Source organism: Fusarium redolens (assembly GCF_020744475.1).
Source record: "Fusarium redolens strain MPI-CAGE-AT-0023 chromosome Unknown BKA55scaffold_20, whole genome shotgun sequence".
Taxonomy (NCBI): Eukaryota; Fungi; Ascomycota; class Sordariomycetes; order Hypocreales; family Nectriaceae; genus Fusarium; species Fusarium redolens.
In genome coordinates, this window is record NW_025763683.1 from 839,549 (window position 1) to 862,790 (window position 23,242).

Sequence of the window (23,242 nt, forward strand, 5' to 3'; positions counted from 1 at the left end):
TGGGGCACGACATCGTGCCTTTCAATACAGAAAAACGCAATTTTCATATAAACATACTGTTCCCAACACCACTAGAGCTATTCCAGCCTTCCGCGTCTATTGTCTTGTTTAAAAATAGGTCATCAAGGAAATACCTTTATTCGCGACTTTAATTATATTATAAAGAAGGCGATAAAATGTATTGACCAGAAGAACAGTTAAATTTAATGCCTAGAGGAGGAAAAAGCAGTACTGAAGGCGTTAGTAGCAGCAAGAGAGCCCACTGGCCGAGTCGCCGTTTAATTTGACCCCAATAAGGCTTTCCCTGAGATTGAACAGATTATCTCGGCTCGTGATCAGGCTGAAAAGAACATACTACATCAGATCGAGGGAAGTAAGAGAAAATAACGTAAAAAGAATCCGCCAAAAACACAGACTGCAGATACAATATTCATAAATCAGTTTCCAAACTCTCAGTTAAATTGAATAAATACTCGTTATTGTAGAATTAATTGAAGTCATCTACGGATTCGGTTGTGATGCTATCACGGGTGTGCGGGGACGGGGGGTGTGTGGGGTGGCGGTGAGTTAGTCTAGTTCTTGCGTGGTAGCGAAATAGGCGATATTTTTGTGGTCAGTGAAAACCTTGATAGGGTGCTTGCTTCCTCTGAGATAGTGTCTGAATTCTTTGAAGCAATTGACAATAGCTAAGAATTCTTTGTCGTAGATGGGGTAATTGAGTTCTTCCCCATGCATCTTGTGTGAATAGAAAGCAATTGGGTGTAATACTCCATTATCGTTTCGTTGTCCAATTTGTCCGCCCAAGGCGAAGTCAGATATATATATATATCTATATATCAGTTAAGTAAGTAGGGCCAGGGTTGGTAGGATCGTGAATGTCTGTCAAATTCGAGCGTCGACCAGAAAATGACAATTAAAATCCGCCAAAAATCAACCATAATGGACAAGCATATAAAAAGTAGATAAAACCGTAGTCCAAGGCGTAATTGAATAACTAGCAAGTATCAAATCCATTTTAATTTTGATTCGCGCCTTCTATCTTCTTTTCTCTGCCATATTCCATCATCAATCCAGTTCGAGACTCAGGCCTGTCAAAATGCTGCTTACGAAATAACATTACACCCTTGTTCATGGCTCACAGCGGCGACCAATGTCGTTGCGTTTAAACGCGTACGGTACCCTTGTCAGTCTCCTGGAGCCAATGCGATGAAGAATAAACGCGTACGATGATTTCACTTTAATGTTTTAACCCGAGAGGTGACACGAAAGCACGTGATGCTCAGGGTTGGGAGAAAATCATTCCCAATCATAAAGATGCCCCCCAAATGTATCAGCAGTCTGTAGCTAAAACAAGCTAAGTCAATTCCATGAAGAGACAGCAAGTCTAGTTGTTAGGATACAGTAGTCATTATCTTCTTAACGCAACTATCAGATTATAAAGAGCATATATAATACTATTATTCTTAGTATAGAAGCAAGTGTCAGATATTAGACTTCTTCTTCTCCAGAAATACTGTTCACTGCACCAGTCTTGGACTCAGACGTAAAGACGAAAGACATTCTACCAAGTCAGCGCAATAATGCCGGCAGTTGATGTCATATTGGCTGTTTCACCCCTGCATTGCGCGCCTCGTAATCTCCATTAATTATCCCCTTGCAAGAACAGCCAATCATGAGAACCGATACCTGTGATAACGCTCTCTTCACATTATCATTGACAGACCAGGAAAGGTAAAATCAGTTGCCATGAAACTCTATCCATACGAATGTAAACATTGTAAGCAGATGTAGATATAACCAAAACAAAACAAGCAAGCAAGCAGTCCAACAAAGCTTCCGTTGCTATTCATATAGCCCAGGAGCATAGTTATCAGCTTCACAGAAAGTCGTTGTATACACGCCACCATGGGTCGTCGTGCACTATCAGCGCAAGAAAGGGCAGATAAGGCTGCCCGGGAGCGAGACCGGTCGAGGCGATATCGTTCAGCAGCCCGTCAGAACAATGATACACTTTCGGGCGGTTCTCATCCTCATGTCATAAGCAGCCACCCATCGAATTTTCCGGAAAACCCACTCATGGAAACAGCTCAAGAAGAAAGCTCTCTGTTCAGTATGCATCTTTTCTGTCTAAAATTCAACTTCGGGCTGACATTTTGACTTAACAGCACATGGTAACGAACAGCGCGATAACATTACCCTACACCAAGTAGGCGACCATCCAGTCTCTGGTATTCTCCGAAGAAGCCGAACCCCATCCCCTAATCGGTTGATCACAACGACGCACGAGCCGCCGACAATACAAGTAGACGAAACAACCCTGCAACCGGATGTATCTACACAGTCGATCGGCCAATATGCAGATTCCCATGCCGTCTGCATTGCGGCACAATATCCTGGAACCGCAACTATAGAGGATGAGGCAGAATCTACCTCGGCTGCCGAACCCTCAAGCCTATATCTTCCTATTCAAGTCGAACGACAGGCCATTTATAGACCTGGTCGTCCTCAGAAGGACCCTGCCCTGTCGCCGCGTGCGCGAACGCGTCTCCGTGTCCAACAACACCGCGACCAACAGTACCTTACAAAGGCACAACAAATCGTCCAACAATTCGGCATCACTCAAGAACTCCCGCCTACGGTCGAATTCTCAGGCCTTACCTTGCATGATGGCCCAGCCTTATCCATTTCTGCCAATGAGGCTCAGCCTGGACCGGAATGCAGACCAGATGGCGAGCCTGACCCTGAGTCCGAGGTTGAACCAATACTATTTCCACCATCCCCAAGCCATCTTACTGCTTATAATATAGAGGATGGCAATGATGGTGGCATATCCGAGAGCTTCGGGTTCGACAACGATGCCATATCAGACCTATCGATCTCAACACGACCCTCATTGCCTGACTTTACTCGGCACAGCAGTCAATTACCTGAGCGAAGAGGCTCTACTTCTTCGTCAACGCCAAGCCCCCCAGCCTCATTACCTTCGCCGTTGTCCAGTCCATCTTCAATACCGTCAGTGGGTAGAGATGAATCCATCCTCAGCGGTTATCTTCAAGCGATTAATGAACAAGATACGGCTGGTGGTCCTGATTTCCTACGCCAGCAGGGCGACATATATGATCGTGTACTTCGAACATTCTTTAGCCATCAATGCAACTGTATGTCACAGATTCATCATCTATCTGCCCCAAGATTATTAGAACTTACTGATATATATCTCAAACAGGCCCGAGTTCGCACGAGCATGCCGAGCCAGAAAATGCCCAAACACTACAGGAATATACCGAATATATCAGCCATACTCTCCCTCCTTTGCCGACTATCTTTGCAGAACGCGATAGTGCTTGTGATCCGCGTGCTTCCTTTCCACAGTGGCGAAGCTTCCTCTCTGACCAACCGGCCGAACCCTTATCGTTGCACAAGACACAGGCTTCGCTGCCCCACGGCTCCGTGACAGTCGCGCGACAATGGGATGTCGATAGCATCTGGCTCGGGGCGAAGAGTCTGTCCGCCATACGAGCCCCCAGTCACTTTCGACTCTCGTTTTTCCCGGCTTACAAAAGCAACATATCCACCGCTCAAGTGATACAGCCTCACGGTCTGGACCTGGCACATACGCGACACACCTCCATCGGCACCTTTACCACCACCGGCGTTCGTTTCTCCGTTCTGCTGTTTTTCCCCAACGGAGCTCGATCGCGCACAAAGGCTTCTGCTAACAGCCTATCCTTAGCACGATTTAAGGATTTATACGACGAGATTATCCTTCCGGCTATCTTTGAATCGGTCCCTGATCATGTGCAACAAGAGATACCCAGCTCGTACGACCTCCTATATGCTAAGTCTCGTGCATACCAGGAGAAACCAGGTGCTGGCCGTTGGAGCGCCGAAGATGAGAGCCGAGCGTTTCGCCTGTCCTATAGCATCCCCGCCAGAAACCTTGCAGACTTCTGGGTATCGGTAGTAGAGAAAGCGAACATGCATCGTGTGCAAACAAGGAGAGGAGACGCTGTTCCATACTTCGGAAACCCTCGTCTACTCTTCCAAGCACACGATCTGAAGAATACGTTTGCATCGCAGACCCTTGGGGAAAGCTTGGCTCTATTTCGGGACATCGTCCTGGCTGGGCTTGGTGCAAATCAGATTGACATGCACTCTTGCTGGCTTGATGTAGGTATGCGAGATCACGTTCGTCAACCATCGTCTCCATCGCTGATCCATCATGGAGGCGAGCCTTGGACACTTCTGTGGAAAAGCGCTTGTTGCGAGCACCTCCATGACCAACTGGGTGGTATAGTCCCCGAAGCCTCTCTAGTTGCTGACCAGTATCGGTCATATCTTCTTCGTGACGTGGGAACATACTATGCAAAGGCAAAGCCAAGTCGGGCATCAAACCCTGGCCACCCTGAGGCTAGAGCACCTGACATCATTCGGGCCAAGGCATATAACTGTAGCAAAGACCTCTTTGGGGTCATGTTTAGCGATTATCAGCTCTTCAGCTCAGGATTATTGCCGCTTCTGGCTTTTGACGAGGCAATGTTGAAAGATCTAGCGGCTACGGATCAAAACCGCCAGCGTGCCTTCGTATCGCAGCTCAACCGCTCCCGTCTTGTAGATGCCTGGGAAGCCAATAAGCGGCATATGAGAGCTATTGCTACTTTGAAACGATATCCGAATTTTGGGATCCGGAAAGAGGTCACCCTCCGTCTCGATGTTACCCTCGCCATGTGGGCCGATGGTATGCTAGACCCTGACCAAAACCCTCATACCGGCCCAATATGCTGGAATATTCCCTTCACTTCCGCAACCAGTGAGCAACACTGTCCTTTTTGGGTGCTTCCAACAGAGACAGTGGTCAAATGTGTATCTACACAAGCGGCTCGTTTTCTGCTTCCGCTTGATCACATATTTCTACAGGCGTCGAAGGAGGTAGCTGAGCCTTCATCATCATCTTCATCCTCCTCACTTGATCTCGTCCAGCAGATCCTTGGACTTTACACCTACCATGTATTTCCATCAGGAACGCGGCCCATTCCCGCTTCTGCACCAATCACCTTATCCCAACCATCCTTGTTTGCTACCAGCCTGGGAACGGGGCCCATTCCCAAAATCCATCTCATCTCCCAAGTAAAATAGGGATCATCTGGGAATGGGTCCCGTTTTCTCCACCTCTCAACAATACAGCCAATTACCATTAAGGGACCCCTACCTATTAACTATACCCCTTACCCTTTCTTTCCCTTTCCTTCTATAGGAGTAAAGTTTAAAGTAAAGAGAGAGAGAGATAAAAGAGCTTTCCCTCTCCTCCCCTCCTACTCTACTAAGCCTTAATATCAGTCAGTAATTTTCTCCTCCCTCCTTCCTAATTAGCTATCTTATTTTTTGCTAAAAGTAAGCTATGATTGAGCAGCTTGAAAACCTTGGACTTTACCTCAATCAGCCAGAGCCAGCAATTATATGCATTCAATGCAAGTTCGCCCTTAAGGCTGATGGGGACTGTATCTCGCGGCACCTTGGAGAGCGGCATGGCATCTCCAAGCCGGCTCGCCGAGGGCTTGGCCCATTTATCCGGACCTTTCGTCTTCCAGACCCAGAGACATTGCCGGTGCGGTTAGATGGCTCTTCGCCCCACCCTCACCTCCGCATCCAGCAAGGCGCTGCCTGCAGACATTGCGGGCTCCGATCGACTAGCCTCGAGGTTCTCACTCGGCACTTAAAGAAAGTCCACTCCCAGAATATCCAGCATAGCAGAGGATGCGGCTTCCTTAAGAGTCACTGGCTGCAGGACCATATCCTGGACCGACTTAGCCTCCAGACCTGGACCGTAAGCAACATTGGGCGTTCTGGACGGTTCATCTATACGGCGGGCAGCCCCAGGGACCACACACGCCCGCCACCATATACCAGGCGCCAGAAGCTATACAAATCTTTACCAAAGAACTCTATGCCAGAGAGCAGCAATATCTCTCCCAACAACAAGTAGGAGGTAATCTGCCGCAACCTACTGGCCAGCCAACAAGCGCAACTGATGCTACCCTCTTGACAAACTGGATGCGCCGAACTGGCTGGGAGGAGACTTTCCGCAACACACAACGAGACCTAATCATCGCGATGGCTCAGTGCCCTCTCAAGGATAACTCAGGGCCCCTATGGCTTGCCAATTACAAGGATGAGGCTCTAATAAGCAGTCAAGAGGACGAGCACAAGCTTGCTCGGATTATGGCCGCCCTTGACCGTCTCTTTGAACGCTCAAACGATACCATCAAGCATACTGACATTTCTCTCCGGCGATGGCTTCGCGGTATATATCCTGACCGACCCTATAAACGTCCATTTGAGCTAGTTGTTAAGCCTGGTACAGAGAGAAGATACCGACAACGGTTTAAAAAGTGTCTGTGCTTCTGGTTTCGACTCTGGCGTCTATCCCCAACGCTTACTAGACATCTATGTCAAAGAACACTCTCTAAGCCTCAGAGGATGGCATTGGAGACTTTATGGGATGATTCTGTATGGGAACAATATGATAGTTTTGAGAATGTACCCTTACTTAATGAGGACGAGGATGAGGACGAGGATGAGGGTGAGAATGATGAAGATAATGAGGAGGAGGAAGAGGAGGAAGAAGAACACAAGAAGGACGAGGATAAGGAAGAGGACAAAGACGCCAATGCATATTTTACACAATCACCACTACCACCATCACCACCACCACAAGACCCCAAGGCCGACCTAGTCTTACAATTCTGCCTGTTTATGGCAACTGAGGATTTTGCAGATGGAAACTCAAAGTCGACAATGCTTGTTTACTTCAGCGCTGTATGCGGACTTACATTGCCTACAGGGGCCAACTTCCTCCGCCCAGCTCAATTCACTAGCATCCTATCCAGCCTGATCTATTGTACTCGGCTTCTCATCATGGAATCAGTGCTGCCAAGATTCTCACATGACTACATTAGTTTGTCAGAAAGGCCTCGCTATGGGCAACTAGATATACTAAATAATGTCCGTAAGAAGAAGATGTGTGATGGAACGCTATCGCCACTCGGAGAGTTCATCAGTCTTGCTGCCTACGGCCAGTCCCTACGTCGATCGGAGGGCCCGACAATCCAGTTCGAATGGAGCGACGATGGGGAGGAGATATCATGGGATGGGTGCTTTCGAGTTACTATGGATGGGTTTCGGACCCTGGCCCACAGCGCAATCCAGGCAGCAACCCGCCAGTGTGAGCGGTTGATGTATGACTGGGTGCCTCCAACCCGCGATCTCAGAACGCTGCGGGACCGACTCTCGACGGCTACGGCTGGGTATTCCTTTGTCTCTGACCCGGCCAACGGGATATCAAATGCTTATTTAGAGCTCCTTACGAAAGCCTGCCTCTCGCCTGTCAATCTACTTACTCTTATTGGGAAGAATGAATGCAGTTCCTGGGATAAGAAAGCAGTCTGCAGCTATATCGATGCACATAACGATCTCCTCCGGATGATCCTACTATTATGCCACTTATCATCGGGACAATGTGCACGTGCAACAGAGCTTTTAACAATTCAGCATGGCAATACAGCTTCACAGCTCCGTGGCATCTGCCTATATGGTGGGCGACTTTGTCTAGTCACAAGGCATCATAAGACTCGAATCACCACCAATAACGAATTCTATGTTGTCCGTTTTCTGCCTCATCAAGTTACGGATATTATGTATCGGTATCTCGTCTATATACGGCCGTTAACATATATGCTTCTGCGCGTCTGTTTCGTGAACCACACCACAGCTCCATTACTGTTCACTCCGGCTGGAACCAAGTCGGCATGGACCACCTCCGTATTAACCAGAGAGCTTCAGCAGCTTAGCCAAGCAACCCCTGGCATTTCCATTAAAATTGGAGTCCAATTATATCGGCAGCTCTCCATAGCTATTACTGAGAGGCATGTTCGGGATATTTCGGAAAGTTTCAACCGACACAGCAGGCATGCCGTATACGGAGACGCGGATACAGCATATGCGTGGCAGAGCGGTCATATGCAACTACAGAGGTCAATCACATATGGGCTCGATGGCGCGTTTCCGAATCAACTGCAACCCGCTCTCCTGCAGTTATATCTACGTGTCTCGAAAAGGTGGCATGATTTCCTGCGGCTAGGGGATGGATACAGTGGTAATGCTGTCATCTTAGATCGGACAAATACCAAGGACCAGCAAGAAATTAACCCAAGAAGGCGCCCACGGTCCCCAAATTCCACTAAAGTACTTGAAATTGCTTCAAAGCGCAATAAAGTGGCTGATTCTTGTGGAAGCTACGCCAACGCAGCTAACATCAGCCCATCTCTTAGCCCTACTATGACTATAGAAAAAGTTGCCAACGAAATGGACCCGGGACATGATAATACCTTGATTCAATGGCCGCCATCTGATAAGGGACCAACTGCAGACCCAGGCCTAGCACTCAGCGCAGACTACTGGGTTAAGGCCATGGCAGACGAGCTGCTTTACTACCCAGAATACCGATATTTAGTCTGCAAGACTCATGGCTATGCTGTATCAAACCTCGACAGTCACTTAAAAGCTCAGCATGCCCATATTGATGCTAAGGCTCGGCGTGCCATCTCGTCCCACTATACCGGGCTTGAACTACAGGGACCATCCAAGGATAGTTTCCCACATAGCCCACTAAACCCAATCCCAGCCATTAAGGGCCTACCTCTACATGCCGGCTTTGCATGTATGCAATGTGGATTCCTAACTAAAAGCTGGAAGTATCTAAAGGTACATCACAATCAGGTTCATGGAGTAAAGGAGATAGGACACCGCTTAGGACTCTGGTCTAGCGTCCAAATACAGACCTTCTTCACGGCTCCCAGGTCAGCTATCCATTACTTCTGCGTCACAGCCTCATCTAGAGATGGGGTCTGAAAGGCTGGGGGTTTAGGTGATATTGCTGTTTGAACCACTACAAGAGCGGAGTGGGCTATACCTACCCGGGAGCGGGCCGGGATGACGGACCTCTCGCAACGGTTCGCCCAGGTTCGAGACGCCTGGCTTTGCAAAGCAACATACTCTCCCATGGGCTATACGCTCAGCCTGCTGCTGTACGGAAGGAAGATCGCGCAAGAGACGGGCAGCCGGCTAATGGTGTCCTGGAGTAAACACGGCGAGATGATGTATTTTATGGGCAAGCCGATCCTGATGGAGGACATTCGCCACATGGTGACCCGTATGACAAACGACGCCGAGAACCTATCCTAGCTGCGTGGCGGATTCAGGTCTGAATCCATTTAAACTCCCATAATAAAAAAAACGGCGCTAATGAACAGACGACCTGAATCCATTTAACCCAAACGGATTCAGGTCACCCCCAACTTTTAGTCGATAAAATGCATTTCAAGTAGATGCATCAATTTATTACACTGAGCCCACTTCACAGTTCAAGTTTCAGCCCGAGATAATCATAATTGCGGCATTAGGACCGGGTCAAAGTTCGATTACATTGATCGATTGGAGTTAACAGAGACCAGAGTTAAGCGGGTCACATTAGTCATCAGCTCGATCCCAGGTTCAAGAGTTAGACAACATTTAAGGTTTCGTATCATAGCAACAACAAAAGCAAGTTTAACAAGGGTAAAATCAAGATAACGTGTTTGATAAGCGAGCGACGCAGTCAAGCGAGCGACGCACTACCCTATACACCTTAAATCCGGTTCTTAAAAAACTCTTTAAAAATCCAAGCTAAGCCTAAAATAGCTATAATTTTAATAGCATATATATAAGTCTTAAAATAAGATATTTTATGTTTTTAAAAAATCTAAGAAAATCCTATATAGCTATAAACTTTAAAATCTATTTACACTGTAAAGTACACTGTATAAGTAAGCTTTTCTTTATAAAGGAATTTCTTTAAAAATCTAGGAAAAATATATAATATAGCTATTACTATACTATTACTAAAAATACTTTTTCTATATTTTTAGCTATTTTATTTAAGGTTTAAATTACTATAGGATAAGCTATTTTTAGCTGTACCGTGCAGTGCGTCGCTCGCTTATCAAACACGTTAAGTAAATACCCGTTGGCTCGAGCCGGGGGGGGGGGCCAACTAAGCAAGCTTAGTTGGGCGCAAAAGGGTGAGACACGCACAAAAGGGTGAGACAGACGGATCACACCAAATTTTGGGTGGAAAAGTCACGTGACAGGGAAAATTCCTCTTATTATAGCTATTATATAAGATCTAGCTTAATTAGCAATTAATATAAAGATTTTAAATATTCTTTATAAAAAGGACTATTTAGAGATACTTTTTTTTATATTTATAGGATTTTTTTATAATTAATTATTTTAATTTATAATATTTTCCTTAAGAATTTTATTTTTTAAATTTTAAGGATTTACTAAGTAATATACTTTAAGTTTAAAGCTTATATATAGCTTATAGAATTTATATATATTTTTATATAATATATTTATATTATAAATATTTTAAAATACTTAAAGCTTAATCTTATAGCTTATATTAGCTTTAAGTATATACTTTAAGCTTTATTTATATTTTATTAATATATTTATAATATATAAAAATTCTTTAAAAATTCTAACTAACTTATAAGTATGTTAAAATACTATTTATTATAACGTGTATGATAAGCGAGTGGGCCAGACAAGCGAGTGGGCCAAAAATCCCTCACCTTCCATCTTCTCTACTTTATCAGTTAGTTCTCAACAATCAGATATGTCACAACCAAACTACGAGGCTAATCTTAATCTTGCACTTCAGGCCCTTCAAGATAATCCAAAACTAAGTATCCGACGCGCCGCAGAAATCTACACAGTCAATCGTAATACCTTACGCCGCCGCCAGCAAGGGGTTCAATCTCGACGCGATACTATGCCTAACTCACGGAAGCTATCTGAACTAGAAGAAGATACTCTTCTTGAGTTCATTATCGACCTAGATTCGCGAGGATATCCCCCGCGACTGCGTGGTGTTGAAGAAATGGCTAATCGACTGCTTGATGACCGCGACGCGCCACGCGTCGGCGCGCGCTGGGCTATGAATTTCGTCAAGCGACAACCACTACTCAGGATACGTTTTCAGCGGAGATATGACTATCAGAGGGCCAAATGTGAAGATCCGACTATTATTCGCAACTGGTTTAGGCTCGTACAGAACACGATCGCGAAGTATGGTATCCACTCAGATGATACCTGGAACTTTGATGAGACCGGCTTTATGATGGGCGTTTTCTCAACCAGTATGGTCATTACATGTATAGAGAGGCATGGACGGCCTAAAAAATTACAGCCTGGAAACCGAGAATGGGTTACAGTGATCCAAGCGATAAATGCAGCAGGCTGGGCGATCGAGCCGTTCATCGTGGTTGCGGGCCAAAATCACCTTCAGAATTGGTATCAAGAATGCAACATTCCGGGCGATTGGGCCATCGCCACGACCCAAAATGGCTGGACAGATAACGGAACTGGTCTCGAGTGGCTAAAACACTTTAACCGATGTTCATTAAAGCGAACAATTGGTACCTATCGTCTTCTGATCCTCGATGGCCACGAAAGTCACCATTCCGTCGACTTTGAGCTATATTGCAAGGAGAACAATATTATTACGCTTTGTATGCCGGCTCATGGGTCTCATCTACTTCAGCCTCTTGACGTCGGGTGCTTTGGGCCCCTTAAGAGGGCTTATAGTCGAGAAATAGAGCATATGATGAAAAGCTCTATAACCTATATTTCGAAGACCGAGTTCCTCCCGGCCTTTTATGCCGCCTTTCAAGCCACTATGACGGAGAGCAATATCAAAGGGGGTTTTAGAGGAGCCGGGCTTGTTCCTCTTAACCCAGAAAATGTGATCTCAAAACTTGATGTAAAGCTACGGACTCCAACACCTATTGAGGAGGAGGCTAGCGCATCCACCTCTTGGGTTCCAAAGACCCCAAATACAGTCCGCGAGGTAAAATCTCAATCTGAATACCTCGAAAGGCGAATCAGAGGACATAAAAGTAGCTCCCCAGAGTCAATTATAGAGGCTTCAAAGTCTCTTGCAAAGGCAGCAACCAGAATATATCACAAGGTTACCTTATTATCTGCAGAGAACCGAGAACTTCGACAGGCAAATGAGGCACTAAGCCGACGCCGCAGGGCAAAAAGAACCCGATTACAGAAAGGAGGGGTACTAACAGTAGGGGGAGGTCAGGAACTAATTGATCAGATAGATGTTAATACGCAGGTAGTGGCCGAATCGTCGAGAAGTGGTGGTCAGGGAAGTTCGGCGCGACCGAGGGAAAGGCATTGTGGAATATGCGGCAAGACTGGGCATAATGCAAGAACCTGTCAGGTAGTAACTGAGATATCTAGGGAAGAGAATAATGAGTAGGTTTAATTGATTAGATAGTTTATTATGTTTTTATGATAGTTTATCTTTTGAAGGGTAAGATTTCTGGCCCACTCGCTTGTCTGGCCCACTCGCTTATCATACACGTTATAAGCTAATAAAATTCTAAACTAAAATTCTAATTTTTCTATAAGCTTTATATTATATTAATATAATTTTTAAATATTTATTAGCTATCTTATTTCCTCTTTTATATCATTTTTTAAGTTTATTATCTCTTATCTTATCAGGTCCTCCTGTCTCACCCTTTTGTGCATGTCTCACGGTTTTGTGCCCAACTAAGCTTGCTTAGTTGGCCCCCCCCCCCCCCGGCTCGAGCCAACGGGTAGTCATAAAAACAACCATTTATTCACATTTAAGGAAAATTAAAGAAGCCATGATGTTACCATTTATTAAATTAACCGAGTTTCCATTTGTGATTTGTACAGTATGCCGTTATGCATATGTCACCAAGGAGGTCGAGCCGCATTTAAAGAAGCATCACAAAGGCATCAAAGCAGCCGCTAGGAGAGAGATCGCCCAGCAAGTCGAGGATTTACCCGGCATGATTGAAGACCGAAGAGGGTTATTAACGTGGCAAAAGCCACCGCCGACGACCGACCCGATCCCACATATCCAACCGCCCGTAGCCGACAATTTGGGTTGTAGTGAGGAAGGGTGTTTATTTGTGGTTGGCACCCCGCGAGGTATGCAGGAGCATTACCGCAACGAGCACAGATGGAGCAATCCGCGAGGGAGAGGAAGGAGGATAATGCACCAGCCCATAGACCCAAGCGAAGTGCCGTGGCGCACCGGCGTCCAAAGCCAGCGGTTTTTTAGCAACGGGCCGGGCAGCGGTTGGTTCGAGGTCGGTTTCAGAGCGCCGGCCACCCAAACGCCCGATGAGGCCGCCATGATGGAGCGGGCGATGCATGCCATGGAGCAGAAGCAACGCCAGTTCGAGCGAGAGGACAAAGAGTGCATCAAAGCCGCCGATGCAAAGATAGACGCCAATGTATGGTTAGAGCGCGTAGGGTGGGCCGGCCATTTGCAGGGTTTAGATCCAGAAGCCATGAGACAGTTGACGGACCCAGTTGGCGAGCAAGAGCACGTTTTACAGTTAATCCACGACAGTTTAATGCGCGTCATGTTAAAGGCACGGATGATAGCCACACCCAGCACCGTCGGCAGCCAGGCATTATTCGAGGTGCAGCGAAAAGAGGTCAACAAGAAGCCGCGGCGGCCATTTGATAATCGAGTCGAAGAAGATACATGGGCCCGGTACACGGCGGTATGGTCCAAGTTGATATGTTATATTTACCGCGCGGAGGAGATGGCCGACGATGAGCGGCCCGGGTTCAAGTTAACAAGGCAGCAGAGTGATCGCATAGATACGTTGGAAGATGTAATTAAGGAGCATATCGAAGATCCCGAAGCCAACCCGTTAGACGAGGATCAGGTGGACAAATTGACATTGCAGGTGGTTATTGCATTGTTAGACCATAAGTTAACGGTAGGTGAGTATCGCAGCGCCATTATCAGCGGGTTGGCCGTTTTGGGGATCCGTAAAGACGGCGGTTGGGTGGATGTAATGGATTACACGCCCATGTATTCGGCCATAATCAAGGTGGCACGGGCGATGGTCATATACCAGTCGTATCAGGAGAGGCAGGCCGAGGTAGCACGGTTAAAGCAGGATGAGCATTTGGACGAGGAGGACGCCGAGGAGGAGGCGACCAGCATGTTCCGCATTGTGCGCGAAAAGGTGCAGAGGTTCATGACGGTGACATCCAAGGAGGCATACGCCGAGTCGACGCCGATGGATTGGATATACGAGGCACGCACATACGGCATGTATATTCGGTTCAACACGCCAGCAGGCGGGACCGTCGATTGGGACGGCGACCGCATCAAGTACCGAAAGATACGGTTCCGGATGGGCGAGTTGACGGAGATGTTGCACGCATTGACAAGGGAGGCGAGAGAGCATTTAGCAACATTGACGATGGTGGATGACGTGGACCAGTTGCCGCGGATCCCGTGGTTAGCGGTGGAAGACGACCACAGTGAGGATCGGATGGGATATTCGTTTTTAGCTGATGATCGCAACCGCGAGTGGGTAAAGAAGGGTAAGAATTGGGTGATGAACCAGATCGGCGATACCCAACCCCATGGGCAGGGCCAGGCACGACGCAAGGTTTGGATTGATAATGAGAGAAAGGACAGAAAGCCATTCCAGGCTAGGGCAGTACAATCATACGGACAGACGGTCAACCAGTTTATGGAGCGGTTATTCATGTTGATGCATATGGTCGGCGGCCAGCCCGCAAGGGCGACCGAGATTTTAGGCATCCGGCACCAAAATACGATGAACGGGGAGGTGCGCAACATATTTGCACACAACGGCATGATGTGTTTCGTCACGTCATATCACAAGGGATTCCGATCGACAGGTCAGGCCAAGGTAATCCACCGGTATTTACCACGGGCATTAGGCGAGTTATTAGTGTGGTATATGTGGTTGGTTTTGCCGTTTTGGCAGCAGGTGCAAGGTATCGTAAAGGACGCCGCCATCCGGAGCGCATTTATGTGGCCAGACGAAGTGGTGCGTAAGGCAGAAGACAGCATAGTGGAAGAGAGGGAGAGGAGGCAGGCCGAGTTGGAGAGGCAGAACAATAATAGCGGCAAAAGTAACGACGACGACGACGACGACGACGACGACAACGACAGTGCCAGGGGAAACGATCCACCAAGCCCCAGCCCCAGGGTTGTGCATGATATGGCCACAACGGATAATGTCGATGTCCCCGATGACGTTGGATTCCATAGTTGGGTGCAGGAACGGAAGTGAACATCAGACCGGGCCCGTCGAGTGATACAGCGATACAGTAGACGGTTGTTAGGTGTGGTATTAAACATCAGTTCGTGGAGACAGATAGCCATCGCCATAGCCCGGCGATATTTAAATGGGGTATTCAAGGAATCGACATTGGATGAAGACGAGGATGACGATTTAGATGACAGCCCGGTCGATTTGCAGGCCGGGCACGGAACACACGTGGCCGGGATGGTGTACGCCCGCGAGTTGCAGCAGGGGTTGTTCAGCACGGCGTCGATGCGGGACAAGTTTCGAGCGGTTAGCCGTCAGTGGCATCGTTTGTTGGAGTTCCAGGACAGCGAGGAGGGTGGGGTGATGGCGGCAATTCGGCGGAAGCGGGCGCCGTATGACACGGAGCGAGAGCACAACCAGATGCAGCGGTTCAGACGGTTGCAGCAGGTCGACATCGCCGGTCAGTTACGGCAGATGATGGGGCCGTCGGCGACATTCCGGGGACAGCAGGAGGCGGTGATCCGGGCCATCATACGGGGTGAGAGTCCCATCATCCAGGTCGCGGGCACAGGCGAGGGCAAGAGCATGTCGTTTTTATTGCCTGCGTATTGCGCCAACGACAACGGCGGGACGACGATTGTGATTGTACCGTTGATATCGTTGCGGGATGATTTGCATGGGCGTTGCGAGAAGAGCGAAATCGGGACGTACATTTGGAACAGCCGCGAAGGGCACCAGATGGCCCCGATCGTGTTTGTGACGCCCGAGTCAGCCGTGACAAAGGGATTTAGCGATTTCGTTAATCGGTTGCAGGCGCGAAGTGCATTAGATCGGGTTGTGATAGACGAGTGCCACACGATGTTGGACAGCACGCACCGATTCCGGCCGCAGATGATGGAGTTGGGCCAGGTGTTAAACGAATGGGGCGTTCAGAAGGTATTTTTGACGGCAGCATTACCGCCCAGCGAGGTCGAGAGGTTTTGTGAGGTCGTCAAGTTGCCAGTTAACCGTGTCAAGATATACCGATCGCGAACGTCGAGGTCAAACATCCGGTACAGGGTAATCGAAGTACAGCCAACACCGCCGAGGCATCAGCATCAGGACAATAACAGCCAGCAAGCAGGGCCCGAGGAAGAGGCAGAGGATATCCAGACGGTCAAGACGGTACGGGATTGGTTGCATCAGCACAACAACGGGCGAGTCATCGTATACGCCTAATCAAGCATGTTGTCGCAGGGTAGGCATGATCTTCACGGCCTCAGGAAACAACTGCATTAGTAATCTAGCTAATATGCTTTAAGTAACTCTGCGGGATGGAATACCCCGCACAATAAATAACTTAAAAACAACAATAAATCAACATATTCGCCGCTGCTCATCATATTCACTTTAACCCTTTAAGCACGCTCAGTGCAACACATGTATACTAGAAATGCGGCGCATTTCTACGATTTAGCTTGCGACGTTCCAATCAGTGCAATTAGTACAGGTTAGCTTCCTCCTCGGTAGAGACCCCTCTTGTTTTTTAACAAGATGTTTCCGTTTTGTCTTTCGATATGTAATATTAAACTTAGGATAAATTTGAATATTAGTATTACATCGGCGGAAAGCACTTTCACATTACTAGACGCCGAGCAAGGACTGCAACTAGCTGAGACGTCTTTCAAAGAGGGGCGATACTGGCATCCACAATCTCCGCTAGAAATGCGGCTTTGCTATTAACCCTATGCATGCGCTGTATTACCTAGGCGATAAGTATTATATACCTAAGTCGGCCTGCTATAGTTTAAAGCCTCCCAGTAGCTAATGACTAAATCAACTCTACTAGAGTTGATTTTACTGACTCACTTTAAACCTAGTAGAGTTGATTAATGCCAGGGTGTAGAGTTGATTTTGCATTATTCCATATACAGAAATCATTAAGCTGATCGAAACCGGGGTTAGCGCAGAACACGACAGGACGCGTCGCGTAAATTACCAACTATGGCCCGTTACGAGTGTCGAAAATCCATGTCAATTTCTAGAGTCTTGATTGGTCTAAAAGTCGTAATGGGCCCCATTACCAACTGGAATCCTTGAGTAAGAAGAAAATCCCCTCTCTTTTATCTCATAAGCTATATCTTTAGTTAGAATGATAACCACACTCGTTGCCTGCCAAAGGCAGGGGCCATCACATCAGTTCCTGACCAATCGGGTCAACTCTCGCTGCACATCCTTAAACGATCTCACGGTATCAACTACACTTTCCTCCAGTGTCCTGTACCTCAATCCCAACTCCTCCGTCGCCCGACTATTGTTAAACCCATAAACACCCTCCTTCGGGTACCCACCAGCCTCTCCCTCGCAGCTCGGCAGCGCATCTTGATACTCCGGGAACAACCTTCCAATGATCTTACAGATGTCTTGGTTGGTGAAGTATCCCTCTGTCAAAAGGTACCTTCTGTTCCCTCGCGCGGTAAGCTGAGCTTCCATGGCTTTCACGTGCGCCACAGCCAAATCCCGCACGTCGATCCAGAGGAAGAAAGACACGCCTGTGTCTGGAATCTGCGATTTGTAGGCCCCCGAGATGAAGTTATAGATGCGCTGACTTGATATATTTATCTCGTCCAGACAAGAGAGAGGTTGAATGACGGGACCAAACGCTAGCGTTGGGCAGATTGTTGTGAGGGAGAAAGCGGGCTTCCGAGCATCCATCAAGTCCCAGGCAGCACGCTCGGCGAAGAGCTTACTGGCCCGGTACCCGTTCAATGTATTTTGAAAGGCGTCATCCATGGTAAGCGGGTTCCAGTCTGACTCGGTGTACGTGTGCTGTGGAATAGTGTTGGGCTTGTAGCTGTTCAGGATTGCAGCAAAGGAGGAGGTGAGGATCACGGTTTTGACTGATGGGGCGTGGTCGCAAACCGCTGTTAGTAAGGATGTGGTGCCGACAATGGACGGGTCCAGCAATTCTCGCTTGATGTCAGTCGCCGAATAATAGAAAGGTGAGGCGACATGCATGACGACGTCCAAGCTTGTGCTTGATTGAAGGCATTCATCGAAGGCTCCATGTGCGGTGAAGTCGGGGATGACACAAACGGCGATTTCGGCTTTAGTAGTATTTTTGTATCGTGCGAGTACTTGGTCACCTTTCTCCTTGCTGCGAACCGTAATCGTTATGGAATGTCCATTACTCAGGAGGGCATCAAGAATGTGGCTGGCAACAAAGCCATTGCCACCCGTGAGGAGGACGCGAACCATTTTTCTGACACGTGAATCGGGTTAGACTTTCAGAGCGAGATCCTATCGTCTCCTGGACAAGCACATCATTTTATATGGACACACGTGGAGCTATCACAGGGCACGTGGGTGGTACTATCTGGTATTGCTCTTGATATGACCAATCAGAGTTCGAGATGTAAAGTTCCGTGCATACTTCTGGTCAGTCGTGGGCGGGGTAATAGCGCCTCGATAGGCCAATTTTTACAGCCTAAGGGTGCAGAGTTTGGCATTCGAGTACCTGCCGAAGATGGGATACGTGACGACGAAGACGGTATAACTCATCTTGCCGATATCGTAAGCAAATTAAGCCTTTAACAAGTTACGGGCTTTAACTCCTGCGGATCGGAGGGAATTTACACCGTAGATAAGTCTGGGGTGCCTACTGTACCAATTACCACTGGTAATGGCACTCAATACCATTTTTTGCGGCCCGTATACCTCCCTCCTTTGGTTTTTCTGAGGGATTTGGGTCTAAGTCGGAATATAAAAAATATTTAGCCTATGCGCCTTCTCATTTTAGGGTTAGGGTTAGGATAGGGTTAGTATTCACTACCTAAGCTATCTTTGCCCAGTTGCTTTGCTCTAGCTACAGACTAGCAAGTAAGCGTGAGTGGAGAGGTCTAAAGATATAAGGAAAAATAGAAAAGAGAGATAAGAGGCCTATAGGAAAAGGAGGAAAAAGAGAGATAGCTATAAGGTAAAAAGAGTAAGAAAATAAGCTATAGAGTAGGAAAAGTAGGTAATAAGAAATAGGAAAAAATAAAAAATAGAAATAAGAAAAGGTAGAGAAGGTAGGTAGGGGTTATAGAAGCCTTAGGGAGACCTTCTAGAGAGGTTCCAGCGGGAGCTAGCTATCCCTGTAGGGGTATCTCTGCTAATAGAGGCTGCTGAGACTGCCCGGGTCCTTGTAAGGGTTATCCCTATAGAGGAGTCAAGCTGTGCCGCTGCTACAAGCCCTATAAGGTCTTGTAACTTACGGTAGGTCTTAGCAGTCTCCAGGTCCATAAGACCCCCTGCAGAGATAATAATAGGCTGAAAAAAGGCCCCTAAGGACTTATATTTCCGGTGCTTTTCCTCTGCAGCCTCCCTGAGGGTCTCATAGGGGTCTGACTGGGCTGATTCCTTTGAAATAGCTACGATTTGAATATCATAGTAATAGCGGCTGGTTCCAAGGGTTACAGCTAGGTCAGCCCGTAGGCTAATTGCCTTATCCACTAGAGGTTCCTTCTGGACTTCTAGGGTAGGCTGGCTAGCTAGGGCTCTATAGAAGGCTCTTACAGTGGCATCATGCCTTGCAATCCACCTTCTATTAGCACCCTTACAGGTATCCTATTCCTGTATTCCGTTCATCCCTTGCCTAGCCGATGTTCTCTAGATCATTGGTTGCAGGGATTACATCTCCTCAGCCAATCATAATAGCCCAATGCAACACAGCCAATCAGGCACGACCCAGGTCGAGATCATATAAATTAGCAGCAAAGGATGGGAATATGTAGCTGTAATGCGGAGCCTTATAACCTGGGAGAAATAAAACTCTAATTTATGCGGTTATAGATATATCGTGAAAGGAAGGAAAAGGCTTTTCTTCTGTTTCTTATATTCATCTCGCTAATTGCGCAAGAATGTCAGCGATGAAGCGCGCCCAAAATTGCATCGAGTGGGCCAGCTACAATGGGTGGGTACGAGAAGAAATAAGCCACCAAGACTCGGGGGCCAGCGACAGTTGATTTGTGCGTAAGCAATCGGTATGAGTCACTAATCAACCTCCTTCTTTCGACCTCGAGCGTCAGACGTCTGCAGTTTGTCACGGAATCTCGGAATTTTGGGGTAACACGGAGATTTTATCTTACCATGTGGCTGGTGAGGGCATTGTCGTGATTCGGCGAGACGATTCTGGCTTAGCGTAACGAAGCCTCCCACATAACCAAAACCTACCCCATTTCAAGGCCAGAGAACCAGCCTCAAGTCATCTAAGATGGGACAATAAATAGACCTAAAAGTATTCCCGAAACGATCATTAATCCATCCCTCTTGGATTTTATAGTTCATATCGTTTGCCAACGATGACTCCGTCAAGCCCAAACATCCCCTCGACGGTGGAGGAGATCCTCGCTACTGCCGCAATGGACCCCTCTTTCGAGGAGGCTTATTCCAAGAAAGGCCGCCCTCCTGGATTTCCAGGACTGGAGGTCGATGAGCTAAAGGAAATGGTCCACAAACATCTGCCTATCCTACAGGCCAAGCTCGCAGCCGATCGGCCCGAAGGTGTCATCGAGACGGAGCACACCATCCCTCTCGACACGGGCTTCCACTCCCGAACCCTCGTCTGCCAGCCTTCGGCGCCATCCGCTTCCTGTCCCATCATAGTTCTCTTCCATGGAGGGGGCTATTGTCTTGCCTTTCCCGAGATAGAAGTCGAACTCGCCCGGGAGCTCGTCAAGGCGCACTCGGCCGTTGTTGTGTGTCCTTCCTTCCGCCTGGCCCCTGAATACCCTTTTCCCACGCCAATGAAAGACGGCTGGGCTGCTCTAAAATACATCGCGGCAGAGCTCGTCTCACCTCACGATCCCGAATCCACTCTATTCCCACCGCAAGCCGATCCAAAAACAGGGTTCATCATCGGCGGAACATCCTCGGGCGCACATATGGCTTGCGTCGTCTCGCATCTCGCCCAATCCAACAGCCTCTGCCCGCCGTTGACAGGCCAATTCCTCAGTGCAGGAGGCTTCCTTCCTCATTCACGCGTGCCAGAGAAGTACCGCCCCTTTTACCTTTCCTGGGAGCAGAACAAGGATGCACCAATAGTCAACAGGACTTTCCTGGAGAAGTACCAATCCGTAGTAGCGCCGGACCTTGACTCCCCGTTGTGGGTGCCATTTGACCAGCGACATCCTGACGATGCCTCGGGCCAGATCAAGATGGGGCACATAGGTCAGCCACCTGCGTACTTTCAGGTGTGCGGGATGGACATCAACCGTGATGAGAGCTTGATCTATGAGAGGGTATTGAGGGAAGAATGCGGTGTTCCCACTAAAATTGATCTTTATAGGGGCTTTCCGCATTGTTTCTGGAACGAGTTTGGCGACCTAGATATGAGCAAGCAGAGGATGAGGGACAGTGTGGATGGAATCAGATGGTTGCTGAAGCAGAGCGCACTCTAGACGCTAATATTTCAAATAATTAGCATAAGCAGTCAGGTCTCGGTTCGTACTGCTACGTTTGGTGGGCGGCAAGTCTATCGCGACACAGCTAGGGGCTTGAACTAAATCGCGCTGCCTCTTTTGCATTAAGCATGCCAGGAAACAGTTCAGATAAGAGAGCTGCACTTCGTTCTAGGATTTCAAATAGATAGAATGAATATGGAATTGCCACTTAGCATCTTATGTGTTTGGTTTAGTATTGCAGCTAATTTGCTTTGCCTATCCTAGTGCTCCATACCAAAATCAATTCTATGTAGAATTTATTTGTTTCAGGTTAAACAACGCGGGGTAGACTTCATTTATGCTGGGGGTACACTTCATTTAGACCAGGGTTAATTAAATTAGTAACAAGACGCGTATTTAATGAGAAGACGCGACGACGCGTTATGTACAGAGTATATAAAATAGTAAAAACCGCCTTAAATAGTTTATAGAGATCCTTCCTCTTAACTAAGACCGAGATATAAGGAGCATATACCCAATCGCAGCATACTAAATTTCTTGCCAATAAAGACAAGGGGCCCTAGTAAATAGTCTAAATCGTCTAACCTAATTTATCCATTTATTATTCTTCTATTAACGTGGTTGATAAGCGAGTTGATCAGACAAGTGAGTTGATCACTGCACTGTATAAGTCACGGGACCGGGAACCCGGCACCCCGGGAACCCGGCACCCCGCTTTCAGCCTCAACACCATAACTTTCATCAATTCAATTACCCAAAAAGTCGATATAATACCCTGATTTTCATCTGGTCTTAATCCAATATGCCTTCTTATACAGAAGAAGATATGCTTAAAGCAATTAACCTTGTTCAAAATGGCCAATCACAAGTCAAGGCTGCTAAAGAAGCTTCCGTACCCCGATCAAGCTTACAGGACCGACTTCAAGGCATTATGCCTAAAAAAGAGGCTCATACAGATCAACAGCGGCTCGGCCCGACCGTTGAAGCCGATCTCATCCAATTTTTAAGGCTTCAAGATACCCTTTGTACTCCATTAACTCATTTCCAAATCCGGCAACTTGTTATCCGTATTTTAAGCTTACAAGGCGATAACAAACCTCTCGGCAAGCATTGGGTTACCCGATTTCTCGCACGCTCTAAGCAAATCAAAACGCTTAAAGCAATTAGAGTTGAATATAAGCGTATTGAAGGTGCAAAAGCAATTATCATCCGGTCTTGGTTTGACCAATTGAAGGATCCCGAGGTTACAATTATCCGCGGCTGCAACCGTTGGAATATGGATGAAACGGGTATCTTCCAAGGGGTCGGTATCAACGGTTTAGTGGTTGGCCAATCAGAGAAGCGGAAGACCTTAAAACGAAGCCCTCACAGCCGCAGCTGGGTCACAATAACGGAAGCTATCTGTGCCGACGGCACGAGCCTTATTCCCTTTGTTATCTTTAAAGGGGATCAGCCGCAACAACAGTGGTTTCCGAGGGATCCTTCCTTTTTAGGCAATTGGCGCTTTGCAACGTCACCAAGGGGATGGACCACTAACGAGATCACAGCCCTATGGCTGCAGGAGGTTTTCATCCCGTTCGCATTGCCCAAAAAGGAAGGGGAAAAGAGGCTTCTTTTCCT

General features: G+C 47.5%; 8 protein-coding genes across 8 annotated transcripts; 7 read left to right on the forward strand and 1 right to left on the reverse strand.

Moving 5' to 3' along the window:
- Positions 1 to 1,905: 1,905 nt before the first annotated feature.
- On the forward strand, positions 1,906 to 5,136 carry BKA55DRAFT_524063 (uncharacterized protein; the record flags this gene model as incomplete). The annotated part of the gene is made up of 3 exons (XM_046188694.1): positions 1,906 to 1,981; positions 2,166 to 3,158; positions 3,227 to 5,136. 3 exons carry the CDS (start codon positions 1,906 to 1,908, stop codon positions 5,134 to 5,136), a joined length of 2,979 nt encoding a protein of 992 aa, XP_046043767.1.
- A 262-nt stretch (positions 5,137 to 5,398) lies between these two features.
- On the forward strand, positions 5,399 to 6,733 carry BKA55DRAFT_713966 (uncharacterized protein; the record flags this gene model as incomplete). The annotated part of the gene is made up of 3 exons (XM_046200852.1): positions 5,399 to 5,824; positions 5,872 to 6,418; positions 6,528 to 6,733. The coding sequence occupies 3 exons, from the start codon at positions 5,399 to 5,401 to the stop codon at positions 6,731 to 6,733; spliced, it is 1,179 nt and encodes a 392-aa protein (XP_046043768.1).
- BKA55DRAFT_625097 (uncharacterized protein) lies at positions 6,550 to 7,429 on the forward strand (the record flags this gene model as incomplete). Its single annotated transcript, XM_046196831.1, has 1 exon — positions 6,550 to 7,429. A coding segment is annotated over exon 1 (675 nt), but the record flags the coding sequence as incomplete, so codon positions are not given.
- A 5,341-nt stretch (positions 7,430 to 12,770) lies between these two features.
- On the forward strand, positions 12,771 to 13,679 carry BKA55DRAFT_494379 (uncharacterized protein; the record flags this gene model as incomplete). Its single annotated transcript, XM_046186271.1, has 1 exon — positions 12,771 to 13,679. A coding segment is annotated over one exon (909 nt), but the record flags the coding sequence as incomplete, so codon positions are not given.
- A 24-nt stretch (positions 13,680 to 13,703) lies between these two features.
- On the forward strand, positions 13,704 to 14,483 carry BKA55DRAFT_524474 (uncharacterized protein; the record flags this gene model as incomplete). The annotated part of the gene is made up of 1 exon (XM_046188722.1): positions 13,704 to 14,483. A coding segment is annotated over one exon (780 nt), but the record flags the coding sequence as incomplete, so codon positions are not given.
- A 954-nt stretch (positions 14,484 to 15,437) lies between these two features.
- On the forward strand, positions 15,438 to 16,418 carry BKA55DRAFT_680210 (P-loop containing nucleoside triphosphate hydrolase protein; the record flags this gene model as incomplete). The annotated part of the gene is made up of 1 exon (XM_046198209.1): positions 15,438 to 16,418. The coding sequence occupies one exon, from the start codon at positions 15,438 to 15,440 to the stop codon at positions 16,416 to 16,418; it is 981 nt and encodes a 326-aa protein (XP_046043772.1).
- A 610-nt stretch (positions 16,419 to 17,028) lies between these two features.
- On the reverse strand, positions 17,029 to 18,463 carry BKA55DRAFT_581946 (uncharacterized protein). Its single transcript, XM_046194080.1, has one exon. The coding sequence runs from the start codon at positions 18,435 to 18,437 to the stop codon at positions 17,376 to 17,378; it is 1,062 nt and encodes a 353-aa protein (XP_046043773.1). The 5' UTR covers positions 18,438 to 18,463; the 3' UTR covers positions 17,029 to 17,375.
- A 1,909-nt stretch (positions 18,464 to 20,372) lies between these two features.
- BKA55DRAFT_581947 (Alpha/Beta hydrolase protein) lies at positions 20,373 to 21,834 on the forward strand. Its single transcript, XM_046194081.1, has one exon. The coding sequence runs from the start codon at positions 20,522 to 20,524 to the stop codon at positions 21,617 to 21,619; it is 1,098 nt and encodes a 365-aa protein (XP_046043774.1). The 5' UTR covers positions 20,373 to 20,521; the 3' UTR covers positions 21,620 to 21,834.
- The last annotated feature ends 1,408 nt before the right edge of the window (positions 21,835 to 23,242 follow it).

What these genes read in the sequence shown, in the direction of transcription:
- BKA55DRAFT_581946 (XM_046194080.1), bottom strand. Translation starts at nt 18,437, where the DNA reads ATGGTTCGCGTCCTCCTCACGGGTGGCAATGGCTTTGTTGCCAGCCAC.
- BKA55DRAFT_581947 (XM_046194081.1), top strand. Translation starts at nt 20,522, where the DNA reads ATGACTCCGTCAAGCCCAAACATCCCCTCGACGGTGGAGGAGATCCTC.